This window comes from Saccostrea cucullata, unplaced genomic scaffold, assembly GCF_032062105.1.
Source record: "Saccostrea cucullata isolate Sc308-1 unplaced genomic scaffold, CSIRO_AGI_Scuc_v1 ctg84, whole genome shotgun sequence".
Taxonomy (NCBI): domain Eukaryota; kingdom Metazoa; phylum Mollusca; class Bivalvia; order Ostreida; family Ostreidae; genus Saccostrea; species Saccostrea cuccullata.
This window is the reverse complement of record NW_026938747.1, coordinates 1-18765: the sequence shown is the minus strand read 5'-3', so window position 1 is coordinate 18765 and position 18765 is coordinate 1. Positions and strand designations below refer to the sequence as shown.

The 18765-nt window shown below is 33.4% G+C and overlaps 2 protein-coding genes across 2 annotated transcripts; both read right to left on the bottom strand.

Annotated features, from left to right (window-relative positions):
• Positions 1-7028: 7028 nt before the first annotated feature.
• LOC134251132 (cytochrome P450 10-like) lies at positions 7029-13727 on the bottom strand. Its single transcript, XM_062733490.1, has 13 exons — positions 13615-13727; positions 13234-13364; positions 12855-13049; positions 11922-12118; positions 11535-11725; positions 11208-11428; positions 10963-11103; positions 10469-10635; positions 9375-9453; positions 8946-9108; positions 8813-8856; positions 7721-7824; positions 7029-7122 (listed from the first exon to the last, which is right to left on the bottom strand). Exons 2-13 carry the CDS (start codon positions 13357-13359, stop codon positions 7029-7031), a joined length of 1722 nt encoding a protein of 573 aa, XP_062589474.1. The 5' UTR covers positions 13360-13364; positions 13615-13727.
• A 3946-nt stretch (positions 13728-17673) lies between these two features.
• Positions 17674-18739, bottom strand: LOC134251162 (cytochrome P450 10-like). The gene is made up of 3 exons (XM_062733526.1): positions 18583-18739; positions 18452-18495; positions 17674-18220 (listed from the first exon to the last, which is right to left on the bottom strand). Exons 1-3 carry the CDS (start codon positions 18716-18718, stop codon positions 18098-18100), a joined length of 303 nt encoding a protein of 100 aa, XP_062589510.1. The 5' UTR covers positions 18719-18739; the 3' UTR covers positions 17674-18097.
• Between the last annotated feature and the right edge of the window lie 26 nt (positions 18740-18765).

Sequence of the window (18765 nt, the reverse complement as noted above, 5' to 3'; positions counted from 1 at the left end):
GAAACATTTTATTTCACTTTATCGCTTCACATGATGCATAAAAGTACAAACAAGAAATAAATCAACAATGATAAGGTAACAAATGAACAAAGGATTAACATATATACAATATTAATTTTGAGGTACTAGAAGGAATTCAAGAGTGAAATAAAGACATTACTATTTTACAACTTTAGATAAGCCAATTAAGGTAAATTTATCATCACCATTAAACAAATTAGCAAAACTATTAATATTTTTCTCTTTGTAAACTTTTTCAGTTATGTACTCTTTTCTTTTATTATTGAAAAAATTGCAATTAAAAAATATACATATGTAGTGAAATTCATCTTCAATTTGTCCAACACTACAGTTGTCACACAATCTATCTGCTCTATTGATTTTTGAAAAACCAACATTAAAGATCATAGGGTAACAAAGAAAATATTTTTCTAGACCAAAGTTTATTTTGTAGATCCTATAATTAATACATTTAGGAGAATTTCCAGTCTTTACATTGATCTTTAACCTTTCTAGATAGGCAAATGTTATTTGGAATGAATTGATGATTCCAGTAATAAAAGACATTACTATATTACAAAATTTAGATAAGTTAATTAAGGTAAATTTATCATCACCATTAAACAAATTAGCAAAACTATTAATATTTTTCTCTTTGTAAACTTTTTCAGTTTTGTACTTTCTTCTTTCATAATTGAAAAAATTGCAATTACAAAATATACATATGTAGTGAAATTCATCTTCAATTTGTCCAACACTACAGTTGTCACACAATCTATCTGCTCTATTGATTTTTGAAAAACCTTCAACATTAAAGATCATAGGGTAACAAAGAAAATATTTAATGGGCATCAAAAATGAGTACTGTCTTTGCCAACAAAAAATTTATTTTGTTTTCCATTTCCAAATAATAATTAATACATTTTGATAGACATCAATTTCACTTTTTTAAAGAAACTTTACATTGATCTTTATATTTTTGAGTGAAAACGATAGCGTGTACAAATGTTATTTTTTTTTTAATATCAGTGATTGATGATTTTTTTTGATATTCCAGATAATTTCAAAAACCATAACAAAATTCATCAGTACAAAAACAGCGAGGGTACTTGACATATGGCAACCAATTTTCTTAATATTATGGTATTTTTGTTCCAAAATGTCCAAATTGTTTGCAAACAAATTTTAAGATTTTACATAATTTCATACAACATTCCCTGAAGAGTAATTTTTGCATTTTATTTTTTCACAATTCTTTTTTGAATATCTATTTCCAAACCATGGTAAAAAACACCTTTAATAAGGAAGAAACAATGGCAATCTCTACCTTTTCCAGTTCACCATATATACAATATCAGAAATTGGATAAAAATTGTTACGCATGTGTTTTAATTAAAAGAGATTTCATAAAATATGTAAATCATTGAAAAGCGTCTTTTGCTTCTTTCCGAGCACCAAGTTATTTATAACAGCCCTCGTATTTACAGTATTCTAAATGTAATGACTCAGTAATACTATTGTTCTCGTTGAAAAATAATGCCAAGGTATTGAAACTCTTCTATGAATATGAAACAAATCTGAATCAGAGGGATCTCAATCCCGATTTCTCCCGTGGGGATCCGGGTTAGAATAGGTCCTCAGTACCCCTTGCTTGTCGTAAAAGGCGACTAAATGGGGCGGTCCTTCGGATGAGACCGTATGAGGCCCCGTGTCACAGCAGGTGTGGCACGATAAAGATCCCTTGCTCAAAGGCCCTGAGTGCCGAGCATTTTGCAGCCCTTCACCGGCAATGGTGACGTCTCCATATCAGTGAAATATTCTGGAGAGGGACGTTAAACAGTATATAATCAATCAATCAATCCCGATTTCAAAATTATACACTGAGAATAAGTTTACTGGTTTTACCCTGTGATATATCGATCTGTAACTTTGACGAAGAGTTAAAGGTGTTTTGTGCCCCCCCCCCCCCCCCCCCCCAACTCGGCCCACCTCGGCTGATTCTGTCACCTTCATTAAACGAGGCACAAATAGCAGGGGCGTGCCGAGTTCCCATGCCCCCCCCTCAACACCACCATGTAAATAAAGTTATAAGTCCATGACATAAATCGTATATGAATATTAAAGAGCTCTGTTCACTTTATGCATTAAATGGCCCAGTAGATATACCAATTGATTGATTAACACTTGATGTTCCATTTTAAGCATTAAAATAAAATAGAGACTTAGTGCTTTCATTTCCTATTAAAAATTTTCTCCCAAAAGTCCAGGTCTTAGAGAACTGGTTTTATGAAATTACGATGTTCTTGATTTTTTAGGTATAGAGGCATAATTGAGTAATTTCAGTGAAGAAAAATAATATGAGCGCACTCTCTGATCTAAAAAATAAAACATGTCCTTTAACCCTCAGAAAAAGTTCTATCATTTATTAGTTGCTTATTTTAGATCAGAGGTTGCGCTCTACATGAAATATCGAAAATAGCTTTAAAAATTGGCCTTTTTTGTAGGTCTAGACTTTTTCAGAATATAAGGAAATTGACGCATTTCGTGACGTCATAATGACTAGCCAGAAAATTAAGTCATTTTTGATAGATACACCGGTGTTGTAGAGTAGGATTTCCCCCATAGCCAGTTTTCCCCCCGGAAATCGTACTCTAGAGTACATAGCCAAATTTCCCCCTCTTTCTTTCTCGGAGTAGGATTTCCTCCCTCGTTATAATCAATGTAAACCACAGCCGCAACTTTTTTGCAAAAAAGGACAACGACAAACTGATTTTAATACGTAAATGAGTGTTTATTTCAACTTATGTTGCAAGAATTTTCTAAGCATTTATTTCAAATCATGGAATCTCAACCAAAATATATACATTTTAATGAAATGTAAATATTCTCAAAATATAATGAAACAAACAAAAATTGATGTCTGGATTGTGTAGGCCTACAATATTAAAATATATTCTTGAAAATGTCCCCAGTGGAACGAAGTGCAAACTTGAAATTTACTTACCAAAAATTAGCTCAATATTCAATCATGTAAAAAAAAACATTCCGAAAAACTGTAAAATTGAAAAGGTAATTCATAAAAAAATTGAAGCGAAACGAAACGCAAATTTGAACTTTAATTCATCAAGATATAATCCTATACCAAAAATCAGCTCAATGTCTTCAAGCATGTAGAAAAAAGTGCGGAAAACCATTTGAGACACACAGAGGAACAGCTAGACAGACGGACGGGCGGACAGACGCAGAGGAAATTTACAGTCCTTTCCAGTTTCATCAATTTATTTGATTTTTAAAAAAATGATTTGACGGTATAGCCAAGAAAATCGGATTGAATATTTTCATGTTCATTTTTCGTATACGTATGTTCAATACATCTAGTCACCATTTTGAAGAAGGGACACTTGTAGCAATGTGCCAACCATTCCTCCTTTAAAATAAGTTGAGAGCAATTATAGTTTATTGGGGGGGGATTGGCTCTGGGGGAAATCGCACTCTATAACTACTACACAGAGTAGGATTTCCCCCCGGAAAATTGACTCTGGTGTGGGATTACCGTAGGGGAAATCCTGCTTTAGTGCCAGTTTTCCTGGGGGGAAATCCTACTCTAGAGCCAGTGTTCCGGGGGAAAATTCTACTCTAGAGCCAGTTTTTCGGAGGGAAAGATTGTAGGGGGGAAAGCCTACTCTACAAGACCGTCACCAAAGATCTAAGTTATATTCAATGCATTGTTAACTAAAACTATGCAGTTTCAGTTTTTTTCCAGCAATATACAGGGCCAAATATAAGGCAAAAGTGAACCTTGTTCTTTGAACATTACATGTAATATAACACTGTATAATATATAAGAATTTATTAGACAAGCTAGTTTAATTTTTTTTTCTTGGGGGCAGGGGAATGTGCATCGTCGCAAACCACGGACAAAGTGTACGATCCTAACCATAGGAGAGAGAGCTACATATGTATATGCGGACTCCAAAACGTGGCCTGAGACGATGGGAAATATGTTTAATTAAAATGCCAATAATGAATTAGGAATTTTATTTAGGGTAGGGAGAGGGACATCCCAAAAAATTCCCCAAAGGTGAGATATTCTTTAATATTCAGCCAGGCCCATAGAAACAGTTAAAAAAAGAATTATTGTCGAAACCGTGTAATATTTCAAAGCATGACCTTAGAGGAACAAAAAGTGGAGGATAGGCCGACCAGTATAAATGAAAATATACAATAGCATAAATACTGAACTCAGAAAAAAGTGACCCTCCCCCTCCGGACACACCCCCGGGTTGTATGGGCCTGTTTACTCAGACTCGGATTTTTTAAACAAAAATGCCAAGCATCTCCAGCTGCGAAAAACCTTCATAGATCTGTGTGTGGGGATGGTGAATTTTCTCCTAAATCAGCTTACATGGGCTCCGTGTTTCCTAAAGTAAAGGAATGGCAAGTTCTTATTTGCTTACTGTTACTTATACATGCAGTTTGACAACTGAAACATCTGGAATGCTATGAAACCTACTGAACTGCATGAGTTCAAGTCGTCAAAATCTATGGTACTACATTGTATATGAGGTCAGTAATAACTGGGTTAGACATAGAGGACAGTACCCCTCCCTTCAATAAGTTTGCCATTATATGCAACACAATACAATCAGATCAAAATTATACATGTACTTATGTCCTTTATAAATGAAGTCTGAAAACTTTTTTGCAGTTGGCTCGTTAAGATTTTTTTTTACTCATCCCCGTATTATATAATGTATATAAACATTTAAACATACTATATAATATGCACAGAACATGATTCTCTCGAGGAATGATAGAGTAAGAGTCCCCGAGTGGCGCGGTGGTTAGAGCTTCTGCTCTAGGATCCAATCCTTACGTCGCGGATTTGAATGCTACTGTGGGGCGTAGTGGGGATCGGTCCTTTGGATGAGACCGTATGCACCAAGGTCCCGTCTCGCAGTAGGTTTTCAGGCACGAAAAGATCCCTCATACACTGCTCAATGGCCCTGAGTGCCGAGGATAGGACAAAATTTTCAGCTCTCCAGCAGCAAGTGGTGTTGTCTCCATGAAACATGTAGATTGCGCACAGTATTCAAGATCAAAAGTCCATAAAACAATACAGAATAGGAGCAGAACAAACACAGACCTCCAAAAAATAAGAGATGGGATCAGGTGCCATGGAGGAGTAGGCAATCCCTGTCGACCGGTCACACTCGACGTGTGCTCATTGTCATGATGGGGAAATAACGGGAAAATCCGTCGTCAAATCAGTGCATAAATAATGAAGTAACACTTAGTATGAAAAACGTCAGTCAGCATTTGACTCAATGATAAATTGTGTTTGCTGACAAGGTCATTGAATCGACCATAGAACAAAACGATGACTTTCAATGAGACTGTTGATATTTTTGTTTCATCAACTTGTTTGTCAATAATTCACCTCGTTTTACAAATTGTTCATACGTAGAGCATACCCTTGCGTATCGACTCAACTGAGATATATGTACTCCGTATGCAGGGGATGAAGGTATATTGCTGCATAATTAAGGGAAGTTGACGATAGAAAAGTTAAAGTCATCACGTTTATCTTATAGCTTGGTTGTAAGATTACCATTAACTCTTTTTCAAGTAAAATATCCAAGTATGAAACAGATGTGTCAGACTCTGTGGTATCTTTTATATCAAGCTCATAGGGATATTTCGTATCGACGTAAGAATGGAAATAACTATATTTTCAATTGACAATACGTCGTCGATATATCTAAATGTTGAGTTGATGGCCACAGCCTTCTTTTCGCATATAAGATTTTGGACAAATTCTGATTCATATGAATACAAAAATATGTCTGCTTAAAACAGAACGCAATGGGTACCCATGGGAATTCCAATAGATTGGTGGAAGACATGGTCACCAAAAACCACATGGATATTGTCAATCGGAAACTCAAGCATCTTTTTGATGTCAACTTCAGAGTACTTGTGTGTACAATCAGAATGTATGTTGACAAAATAAATTTGTAAATGACCAATGACAAGGTTATTAAATTTTCGAGTTCCTTCTTTTTCTAATTAAAAAACAGTTGTCAATGATATCAAAAAGCCTTGACTTTAATTTATTGTGGGGAATGATTGTGTATTAAGTTGAAAAGTTTTTAAGCTGTTGATTTTTGTAATATCTTGTGATTTCAAGTGTTCCAAAAGTTCCTTGGAATTTTTGAGTATCCACATCTGATTAACACTTCTTCTCTAATATATTGTTGCACAATACTCTTAAAGTTTCTTCCTCACTACTGTTGATATCTTTGTGAGGAGAAAAGAAAGAGGCTTGATTGAACATTTACTATAGACCCCGCTATGTATCAATGTAAGTATTTTATGAGGTTTCGGAATTCAATATAGGTATGGTAATTCAGATTCATTTTGGGTTTTTGGGATATTGATAATATTCAAAACTGACATATGATTTTGAAGAATTTCATCCTTAAAAGAAAACTATGATATAAGATGATTACTACTTGTAGAATTAAATCCAAATTCTTCTAAAATACAATTTATATAATGAGCCTTAATTACAAACGTAGACAATGTTGTTACTTGCTTTGTCAGCAGGGACCTGTACGCACTGATCATGTTATTGATCTAATTCTTTTTTCAGTTCTGGATTATTGAATACAGTAAATGTCGAGTTGGAAGCTACAGCTTTTCTTTTTTGTTAAAAATTTTTGAATAAATTCGGCTTCATTTCATACTAAAAAAGGTCTGCTAATAATGGATATTGTTTAACGTACATATAAATTTGACAGATTGTTGAAAGTTATGATCTCCAAATACTACATAGATAACCAAGTTTTTTTTATTACGATTAATTGCCGTAATGTACAATTACGCGCCTAGCAGTTTCAATAACTTCCAGAAAAAATAAGATTTTTATTATATTTTTCGTAATTCTATAGCAAGATATTATTAAGTTATGAAATTAAACAGAAAATTTGAGAAAATATTAACATCAAATCTGTGTCTAAGCACCTTTAAGGAGGGAATCTGTATTGACGACCATTAATTTTGTGCTCCACTTTAGGTTTATATGAAGGTTTACAATTCATGCAGATAGTCACTGAGGACCTGTATGTGTACCCAAACAATCCGTAAAAGTTATCTTAAGGATTGTTACCAAAATGTAAATATTGCGAACCATTATTCAAATTATTATTTTTAATATCATTAGCTTTGTATTGAGGACCAGTGGCAAAATTATCAGTGCAAAATACTGGCGTATATTGTAGTCAACGTTTTTTTTTTGAGGTTACTAATTGGGTCAGCTGTACAAACATTCAACACAAAAAATGTTAATCTTCTTTACAAATCTGAGTAAAGCATAAAATTAAAGCCATAAATAGTATGAAAACAAGTGTTTATTGGCTGCTGTCCAGAAGCATACTTGTATTGAAATAAAGTACTGTTGGTATTCGTCAAATACACACTGCAGATAAACATATTTTATTACAGAAAATTTCTTTTCATTACTTCGATTACAAGTGTAGTTTGTTATTAAGAAACAAAAAAAAATCCCTTACTCCTTTACAAACGTAAAGTCTTTGTAAATTAAAGGTTGGTATTAAAAATGAACTTCGAACTTAAACAAAAAATACAAATAACACGGATGCTGCATAATATGAAGTGTAAAAAATACATCAAAATGTTTTTTGTGACAGAATTTAACCTTGGAATAAACGAAAACAGAAGAGGACGATCGGAGTTCATCACCATATTCAACACGGGCTCCACTGTTCCGTGGTTGTACTCAATCTTGAAGTTCTGTATAATCTGTAACATTTTATAAACAAGAAATAAGTTATTTCTTTTGTAATGTAAATACAGTATTGAGTTTTGACATTACAAATATGTATTTTTGTAAGAAATACGCACGCTAACTCTCGATTCCCGCCTACATTTTGAAACCATTTAATTCAATATAAATAGCAATTTGGCCATAAATTTTTTGTTTAATACAAAGAACAGTTCATTGGTAATTGATAAATTGTCCTAATACCAGCGCTAAACAGTAAATTATCCATAATTCCAGCTCTTGAAAAAAAGAGAGTGGGGGGGGGGGTTTACACGATATTTTCCATTGAAATCGGAGTTTCAAGCATCACCATATTTTGAAATAGTCTTGGATATGACTAAATGTTCCTTATATCTTTTCTGGTGTTTTAGGCAAATAAATAAAACATAAATATATCAATAAAATATAATGTTTCAGTTGTAAATCGCTTTGAAATTGGTGGAAAATAAGCATTTTTATCATTTTTTGTTGATAAACATATGTTCCCTCCCGTGTCACACAAAAAGCTTTGATATGAATTTGTGAAATAACATTCTATATTACCTGTACAAAGGAATTTTTGTGACACGGAGGGGGGGGGATGTTTTAAAAATATTTTCCGTTTCCGTTGATTTCTATAGTGAAAAACACAAGTTTAACCAAAATTTTAGAGTTACCTCTATTTGTTTTCCCAAATAAATTTTGTTTTATGAAAATTCATATAATTATCTATAAAAAATAGTAAAAATTCATCGAATATGTTAACTTCTGAAAATTGACTTGGAGGTAGGCGGGAGAACAATACTGTCGTTCGTAGTTCTTTTTAATAATTTCTATATTTTACATGTAACAGCTGCTCATTTCCAATCCAAAACAAAAGAATCCTAGAATCAAAATAAAGAAACTGACGCCGCATTTATTTTTTAAATGAATTGTCTTCTTTAATTTGCAGATGAAAGCTAACATTATTTTCATAATCGTATTTACCTTTGTCAAAACAATGTGCATTTCCTGTTCTGCAAATCTTCGCCCTGTTATAAAAATATTGAAAGAATTATCAGGTTTTACTTTGTGTTTCTTGAACATTTTTTTCACGGAAGAAGTTTTTCCCCTTACAAACCTATGCACATTCTGGCACCGTGACCCCAGACAAGGTTCGAAAATCCTTTCAATTCCTTATCCATGTCACTTTCCTTTAACCATCTTTCTGGTTTGAAGGTTTCTGGGTCCGGATAGAATTTGCTGTCTCGAAACATGCCATACAGATTGGCCTGAACATGGGTCTAGAGGGAAATAAAATGAAAATTCGGTTACAAGTATGTTATTAAAATGATAATAATCTTATCGGGTACAAGTAATCAATATAGAAATATAATAGGTTTAATAGTAAAGTGCTCTAAAGGTTAGTCGCTATTAAGGTCTAATGGGTAAAAGGTTCCTATAGATATATCAACGTTATATCTAATAGAAGGAAATAATTAAAAAAAATCGCTTTGGGTAACACAAAATACGCTTTGGGAAAATTAAGAATTGTGTTAATATTTCCTACCCCTGCTGGAAGGGAGTAACCTCCGACCTCTAGGTCCTCTTCTATGTACCTGCTAAGGGTAAAGGTGAGGGGATATAACCTGTAGAGAAAAAATAAAGGTGGAACAAAGTTACCTTTAGAGCAGATGTAACCTGTAAAGAGAAAACTGAGAGAATAAAAACTGTGGAGAGGTAGGAGGAGGGAACATAACATGTAGAGAGAAAACTGAGAGAATTAAAACTGTGGAGAGGTAGGAGTAAATAACATAACCGGTGGAGAGAAAACCGATGGAATGAAACCTGTAGAGAGAAAACTGAGAGAATAAAACCTGTGGAGAGAAAACTGAGAATAAAACCTGTGGAGAGAAAACAGAGAATAAAACCTGTGGAGAGGTAGGATGAGACAACATAATTTGTAGAGAAAAAAAAACAGAGAGAATAAAATCTTTGGAGAGGTAGGAGGAGAGAACATAACCTGTAGATAGAAAACTGAGAGAATAAAACTATGGGAGATGTAGGATGTGAAAACATATCCTGTAGAGAGAAGAGTGAGAGGCTAAAATTTAGGGGAGAGTTAGGAAAGAGCATAACCTGTGGAGAGGTAGGATGTAAAAACGTAACCTGTTAAAGAGAAAACTGAGAGAATAAAAATTAACTGTGGAGAGGTAAGAACATAACCTCTAGAGAGAAAAAATAGAAAATACGTAAAACCTGGAGAGGAAGTTGGAGAAAACGTTACCCATATATAGAATTAATATCTGAAGGATTTAAAAATATTTAATGGTTAAAAAGCAGGTTTTTAGTATGACCTTAAAAACTACTCGTTCAAATGACATTGGAATGGTGTAAAGAGGAATTGGTGGTTGTGGCCATTTTCAGGCTATTTTTGATCTCCTTTAAAAGAAGACCTCCATCTAAAGATATACAAACATGATCAAATTTTAAAACTAAAATGTATGATTTTTTTGCTTAATGATGGTTGATAGCCTGAGATATCATATCTAAAAATTAAATTATATGGTAAATTTGTTGGCCCCCAGTCTCCTTAAATAAATACAAGTCAATGTAAGCTTAAAAATTCCCTGTTGCTGTACCTAGACTAATGTCTGGTCGTACCTAAACGTTTCCTTAATGACCGCTTTGACGTAATGCAGTTGAGAAAGTTTTTCGGGGGTAATAGCTTCGTTGTTTGGTAAAACTCTTTTTGTTTCTTCGTATAATTTCTCTTGGATGAGTGGGTTTTTGGCCAGACAGTACATCGCCCAGAGAGTACCACTCGTTGTCTATAAAAGAAAAGGAATATACACGTCTGTTTATATGAGTATTAATTAAAATCAATTATTACAATATGTCATCAATAAACTTTTAACGTATTCAGTTTGTTTTCATAAGAGGCATTTGATTTTGGAATGTTACATAGAGCAAAAAAGATTGCATTATTTCAAAAGTGTGAAATGAACATTTATCGTATTCAGATTGTTTTCATAAGAAGCATTTGACTATGTTTTTGTAGAGCAAAAAAATGACTGAATTATTTCAAAAGTGTGAAATGATGTACATTTATCCAAAATAAGCTAAGTTGCTATTCGGTGCATTTACAGTGTATGTACCGTTTCTGTGGCACCGACAAGGACGTCAGTGCAGGTGGACAAGGCTTCTTTCTCGGACAGCGACTCCTGGTTTATCATATACTCTATAAATGCCGACTTCTCACCCTCCTTGGTAGGGTTCTTCTGGATTTCAGCCACTTTCTAAAATGATTTTTTTTTACAACTGATCAAAAGGAAATAACATTTGTATCAATTCCTTTATAGAACTTTTTATCATTGACTTTACCTTAATTTCGTTCGAATACCTTGTCTATGTATGATCTGCCAATTCGCATTACGTTGTCGCAGTGATTTTCATATTGTTTCCATGGTTTTGTGGGAATTATCTGGTAAATTGGAGAACTATATAGCAGTATTTGCATATAATGAAAAAGGCCTTGTAGATGCTTTATAAACTCTAGTGCTTGGGTTGGAGGATTTGGTCCAAAACAACCTAATCTGGTTTTGAAGAGAAAGGTACCCACAGCTAAAGAGGTAACAGAAAAAGTATAGCATCAGTCGTTGTTCCTTGTAGAAGATTAGCTAGAAAATTAAATCATCTTTAAAAAAAACATTTAAAACGAACTACGTACATTCCATGGCCCATTTAAAGCATTCATTTTCAATGCCGACAACTTCGTTTTGTTGATTTCTGAGATTGGAGAGGTGTGTGATGAAGTCTTCTGCCACCCTGTCCATACTTGTGCAATATTCTAACACTTCCTTTGTTTTCAGCATCCTTTTCGCAGTGACAGACCGGTACTTGTGCCACTCAGAACTTTGGCTTTTACCACGCAAACAAAAAGGTATGTGAATGACAGGTTAAAAATTCTCAAGTTTATTTATCTACTTTAGATTTTAAGTTTGTCAAAAAGTTGTATTACCATGAATGTCTACATAGCTGTTTCTTTCCGCGTTTCGTTTTGTTTTTTACCTTCCTTAAATCTTTATTCATAGTGAATACATGTTTTCAATCTTACGCGTTTACAAGGCCTTGTCCCATCTTGTTCTTTTCACGATACAGGAACCATGGATCGAGGACACGTCGCTTTGGATACTTGCCCTCTGCCCTTATGACCTTTTTGTACTCGAAAGGATCAGTGATAACAACCGTTGTCATATTAGCTATTTGTTCTTTAAAAACGGGTCCATATTGGAGAGATTTTTCTGTAAATACCTGTTTGAAAAGTTCAATATTATATATAATGTATACATATAAGCTGTTAACCAAACAAAGGATGTGTATTTGTTGTTTTATAAGGTTCATATATAAATATGTACATGTACTCAGAGCTTCGAATACGATATACTGTAAATGTATTATATTTAGCGTGTACGATATTTGGCGGAAATTGATTTTCAATAAGTTGACGTAAATTTGATTTAGCGCATTAAAATTTTCTTCATTTTCTTAATTATGTGTATATGTGCAAGACAATTAGCGTTGTACTTGATTTAACGGTTGCGAGGTTCCGCCAAAGCCGCTAAAAAGAATACACATCCAAATGTAATACTTTTACAGTATGTTACATACCATTGGCGTCGTAAGCAAATTGAAATTGAGGGGGGTGGGGCTAAATTAAAAAGAAAAAAAATTCAAACCTACAAAAACTTGACAAGAACAAAAAAATTGTCCATTGTCCAAACACGAAAATCCTATTTCATGAAGGGGGGGGGGGTTAAAATCAAACTTCTTTCAGTTTTCAGTACCGACTTTTTTCCCAAACACTACCACTTACCCTTTTTGACCTACTCTGCAACGTGGTTTTGAAAGTGGGGTGGGGTTGTTGGGCTAAATTTTAAACCTACGCACCAATGTTCAATACCAATATTATGTCTATCCTTGCCTATGCACATCATTTGCAATTATCATTCATAAGAGTATAAAACAATACAGAATAAGATCTTTTAACCTCAAACAGTTTGTCGAAGCGATATCCATCTTTCTTGGTGTAATCTAACAGTGTGCCTATAATTGGAAGTCCTTTTGGTCCGGGGATTTTCTCGAAAGGTTTGACTTTCGCTGAAGTTTGTATGTTTGGTTCCTCGTTAGATGATTTGAGGAGTTTTAATCGGTTTATATTCTCTAACACCTTTTGGAACGGTCGCTTTGCAATGAAAATATACAAAACATAAGTTACAATTTATGGAGAAAACAAATTGAATACTAACAAATAAACACTGTTGGAAGTCTATTATTACCTAAAATCATAAAAACAAAATTTACAAAAAGCATTTACTTTCAGGAAGGACTAAGAGGTTAAATGATTAAGTCTTAAGATTTTTCCTTACTGTGATCGGTGCTATTTCTTTTAATGCGATCGATTGCCGCTTTGTGGCGGATGTTGAAACCACTCGCTTTTGGGCTTGTAAGGTTTTTGTGAAGAGACTGCCGAAAAGTGTGCCTTTTGTTGCCATTTTGTCTTAAAGAATCATTTTTATACCGTGAACAACGTTGCTAAAATTAGATAAATCTTCATTCAAACTATTTTTTTATCCGATGATTTTTTTTTTTACTTTGTATGATTTTATGAAAAAAAAAGAATTTAAGATTATATCATAAAAAAAGTTAAATAAATAAATAAAAAAATGTAATAAATTGTAATTGAAATAACTAGTTAATAAAACCATGCAAACAAATATTTTAATTGTATCAGTAATTCTAAACCTTACCTGATTTTTTGTTTGTTCGTAGATTCCTGAAATTTTGGTATTTTCAAATCAAAATATTTAGAAAAAAAATAATTTAAAACCTTACAGAACACTTGATGGTACCGGCTAGCACACAGCATTCTGAAATTAATGGCTTTTATATCTACTTAGCTGTCACGTGACATAGTCGATGTTTTCCCCTTGACCATTGATCGAACAATATAACGCCTACTTCAGGTTACGTTATTCTAACATTCGTTGTCCTCTCGAACGTAACCCAATCACCAGCATGAAGCATGATGTGTAAAAGACCGGTATATGTTGTGCAGAGTATACAAAGTAATAGACTTAAGGGGATGAAGGATGTATGGTCACGTGACTCAGTTGATTTACGTCATAATCTCTGATAAAATATGTACAAAACGAGATTGAAACCACAGTACTTGTATATTTTTTTTGAATGTTTGTTTGCGTACACCATCTAGTATAAAAATATCTGAAAACATTCAAAATTTCTTGCAAATATTATCAAATTACGGAATAGATTAATCCACTCTGCCGTTTCCCTACTCTGCGCGTCCAGTGCGTCTTTGACGTCATATAGTGGATCTCTTAGATCATACACGGTAAAAACGGGTGGTATAAAATCATAAAAACGGGCCATAATATGTACATGGTAGGGTATTTTGTAAATTTCAGAACGCAAAAAATATTTTTACATGGTTGTTGACGGAAAAGTTCTGTGGGTTTGTCTTATTTCGCTTATTTCAGGAATGTGTGACGTCATAGTTGGGTTTTCCCGTACTCGAGAAATGTAAACATGACACGTTTTTCTCATGATCATGACTCGTTTAACTTTGCCCCGTGCAATATTGAGCTCAGCTTCACCAATCGATATTTTTACAGTTAATCAATACAATGACGACCTTGAACTTCGACGTAAAATTTCAAATATTGAATGATAGGATTTTTTGCAAATTAATTTTTTTATGGTTTAAGTTGTCCTAAAAAATTCGTAAATTTCCGTCTCCAGATGTGGTGTTACAAAAGAATCTTGCTTTTTCGAATTTTTAACCCTATTCATACTCTAAAATATTTTAAAAGACACATTTCCGCTGGTATATTTTTATCTATGGTGAAAAATTCCAATTATCGACCGAGTAATGGACCCAGAAACACGGAGAATAAAAACTCCGCTCAGACACTGTGGGGTATGGTATTTGTCACTCAATATCTCAGAAATAAGTCTAGAAACCTATTGATATGTCTGCTTTATAGTACGTAGGACATACTAAATAAGATATATACAAAATATGAAAAAAGTTAAATGACAGGTATTTTTTCAGCTAAAGGTCCTTCATCCCCTTAAATAATTGAAATAGGGGTAGGTGTAAGCGAGGAAGGAAAAATAGTATAATGTACGGTTGGTATAATGTATACGGAGAGGGGATACGCTGTATGAATAGTTATGTATTAAGGTATGTCACTCGTAAAATTTGTTATATCAAGGATTTTTAGAAGTATATTTTGGATAAGTACTCAATATAGTACGACTCAAAATCGAATAGAAAATAGGTGGTTATATAGTGTGCATCTCACTTAGCTATGGTACAATTAAGTTGACCTTTTTGCACTTAAATTTTAACCTTTATTAATCATATCTAACCTTTATCATATTTAATCATATGTAACAATGGCAATAAATATAATCTAATTTTACGTAAAATAGTTTGAATAATATTTATCATTGAACAAATATTGCAAAATAATGCACGTAAATTATTCTGTGACCTTTTTGCACTAAAAAAGTTACATATTTTGGGTTTTAAACATTTAAACAGGCAATAAAATATATTTTTGTATCAAACTTATTACGACTTAAGTGCTGATCAGTCACAAGTATAGAATGGTTTAAAATGATTTAAATAAAGTTGGGGTCAGTGATGTTGAAATATTGGGCAAAATGAGCGATTTTTACTGTGTAAATTTTATCTTGACTTCATCTCTCGTCAAATTCTGTAGAGGGAAGGTGTACAATTTCTTCTTAAAATAGAAATTGAGACCCATATTTAATATTCCTAGCATATCATAACAGAAAATATTCTCTGAGTAAAGTATAACACGAGACAGTAAACATAAGAAACCATGGTTTTAATAAAGATTTGTAGAACTGCTAGGAAAAAGATATCATTTAATAAAAAGAATGCACAATAGACAAAAATCAGCAGAAAATAAACTAAATCTTAGTCTCATGAGTAGAGAATACAAAAGGACGATGGATAAATGCATACAAAAATATAGAAATGATCTATCAGATAAACTAAAAATATTACGCTCAACGAACTCGGCGGATTATTGAAAAAATTTAAATGCTTCCAATAAAGAAAAAAAACCCGGGTAGATAATATTAATGATATGTTCAAATTTCTGAAAGATGTCAATAAAAATGACTATGAAGAGCAAAATTCATTTGAGGATAATTCAGCACCTGTTGCAAATGAGATTAATGATATATCGGATATATCCGATGAGATCTCAAACTCTGTAATCCTTGAAGATGAAATAAGCTGTTGAAAAAATGGAAAATCCCCGGGATTTCACAGTATTCTGAATGAACATATTTCATCAACATTATCTATATTTATGCCAGTTTATTTATTTTTTTAACATGATATATGAAAGTGGACTTCTCCCAGAAGAATGGTTAATTGGTTTAATTAAGCCAATATATAAAAACAAAGGCGATTCCACACAACCTGATAATTATCGCCCTATTACTCTACTAAGCTGCCTGGGAAAGGCATTCACATGTTTTGTAAATAACAGGTTGGAAGATTATGCATATGTTGAGATATATTGAATGTTTAAAAATGAAAGTAACTACTGACTTAATAAGACGTCATCGATATAGATAATAAAACATAAGGAGATAACGAATATTATTCAGCCTCAAAAGTCCATAAAACAATACAAAATAGGAACGGAGCAAACACGAACCTCCAAAACATCAGGGGTGGGATCAGGTGACATGGAGGAGTTAGCATCCCATGCCGACAAGTCACATCAGCCGTGTGCTCCTGTCATGATCGGGAAATAACGAAAAAAATTCAACGTCGTCAATTCAGTGTGTGAACAATGGACTTACAATAAGTATGAAGAACGTCAGCCAGCATTGGACTCAATGATAAATTGTATTTGCTGACATGGTCATTGTATCGACCATAGAACTTACGAAATGATGACTTTCAACGAGTTGCTGATATTCTTGCTTCATCAACTTGTTTGTCACTAATTTACCTCGTTTTAGAAATTGTACATACATAAAGCATGCTCTCGCGTATCGAATCGACTGAGATATATAAACTCCGTATGCAGGTGATGAAGGTATATTGCTGCATACACCAGGGTCATTCAATGAATAATGTAACATGTCATCTAAAAGTAAGAAAGGTACGTAATAAATATTCTTAATAGTTTCAATCCCTTAAGGCATTTCCTTTTACCCTTTGCTCTTAGGTCTGTGTATCCATGAACAGAAATCCTCAGCAACCTCATCTTTAGGGATGCCCCAAAGACACTGATGAATATCATTTCCCCTGACATATCTGACATTGTTCAATCTTCCTTTGATTGTTTTCATGTGTTTTGGGAATGAAAAGATCTCACAGTGGCTGCGACCAAGCTAACATGGGTAAGTGAAAAGTCCTGTATACTTTCTTTTCTTCAAAATCTTATTTATTTCTATAAGTGTGTATGCAGCTGCGTTGTCAGACACAAGAAAAATACTTAGTACCCTGGTTACCGAATTTTGGACTTCCTTTGCAGGAAATCTGTTCAACTTTTCTTTGTGCAAATTGAAGTTAAAACTTACCATTGCTTGACCTTCATTTGGATGTATGTATATGTGGGGGGGGGGGGGGCAACCAGAATTTTTTACTGAACGGTTGTCCGTTTAAAGTGTACTATGAAAGCGTTCAACGCACGTGTTGTTATTAAGATTACAACCAAATGATCAGCCTGAGGTTTATATCAAAATTAAATATGGTGTTGTTATATTGGGAGTCGTATTCTATACTTTTGACGTACACGTTGTGAAGTTGATGTTTTGTTTTTGGTGAAATTAGATCTAGAAAGTGAAGGAAACATCTTTAAAATCTTACTTAAAAGTCTGAGTAAAGCATTAAAATTAAGTCATACAAAGTATGAAAACAAGATTTTATTGTCTGTTGTCAAATTACATACCTGGTATTCGACAATTAAACACTGCATTTAAACATAATGCATTTTTTTTTGAAATTTTGATTATTTTGTTAATTAAAATAAACAAGAAACTCCTTTCTCGTTTACAAGCATAGAGTATTTGTAAGGCTTTGATTAACATTGAAATTGTACTTCGAACTCTAAAGAACAATACGAAATAACACAGATGATGCACAGTGGTGATGCTATCTGAAATACGTAGTATGTGTAAAGACACGATAAAATTGTGTCAAAATGTAACTTGTTAGAGAATTTCTCCGTTCCTTGGAATAAACGAAAACAGAAGAGGACGATCGGAGTTCATCACCATATTCAACACGGGCTCCACTGTTCCGTGGTTGTACTCAATCATGAAGTTCTGTACAATCTGTAACATTTTAAATACAAGAAATAAGTATTTCTTCTGTAATGTAAATACAGTATTGATTTTTGACAATTTTGTGTAATTTTTTATAATATCAATATGTATAATTAAACAGCTGTTTATTTCGAATCCAAAACAAAATAAACCCACCTTAAAATAAAGAAACAGACATTGCATTTATTTTTTAAATTTGCGGATGAAAGCTTACATAACTTTATTTTTGATCGTACTCACCTTTGTCAAAACAATGTACATTTCCTGTTCTGCAAATCTTCGCCCTGTAATAAAACAATTGAAAGAATAATGTTTTACTTTGAGTTTCTTTATCATTTCTTTTTTCTCGGAATAAGTCCCCCCTTACAAACCTATGCACATTCTGGCACCGTGACCCCAGACGAGGTTAGAGAATCCTTTCAGTTCCTTATCCATGTCACTTTCCTTCAACCATCGTTCTGGTTTGAAAGTTTCTGGGTCCGGATAGAATTTGCTATCTCGAAACATGCCATACAGATTGGCCTGAACATGGGTCTAGTAGGAAATAAAATGAA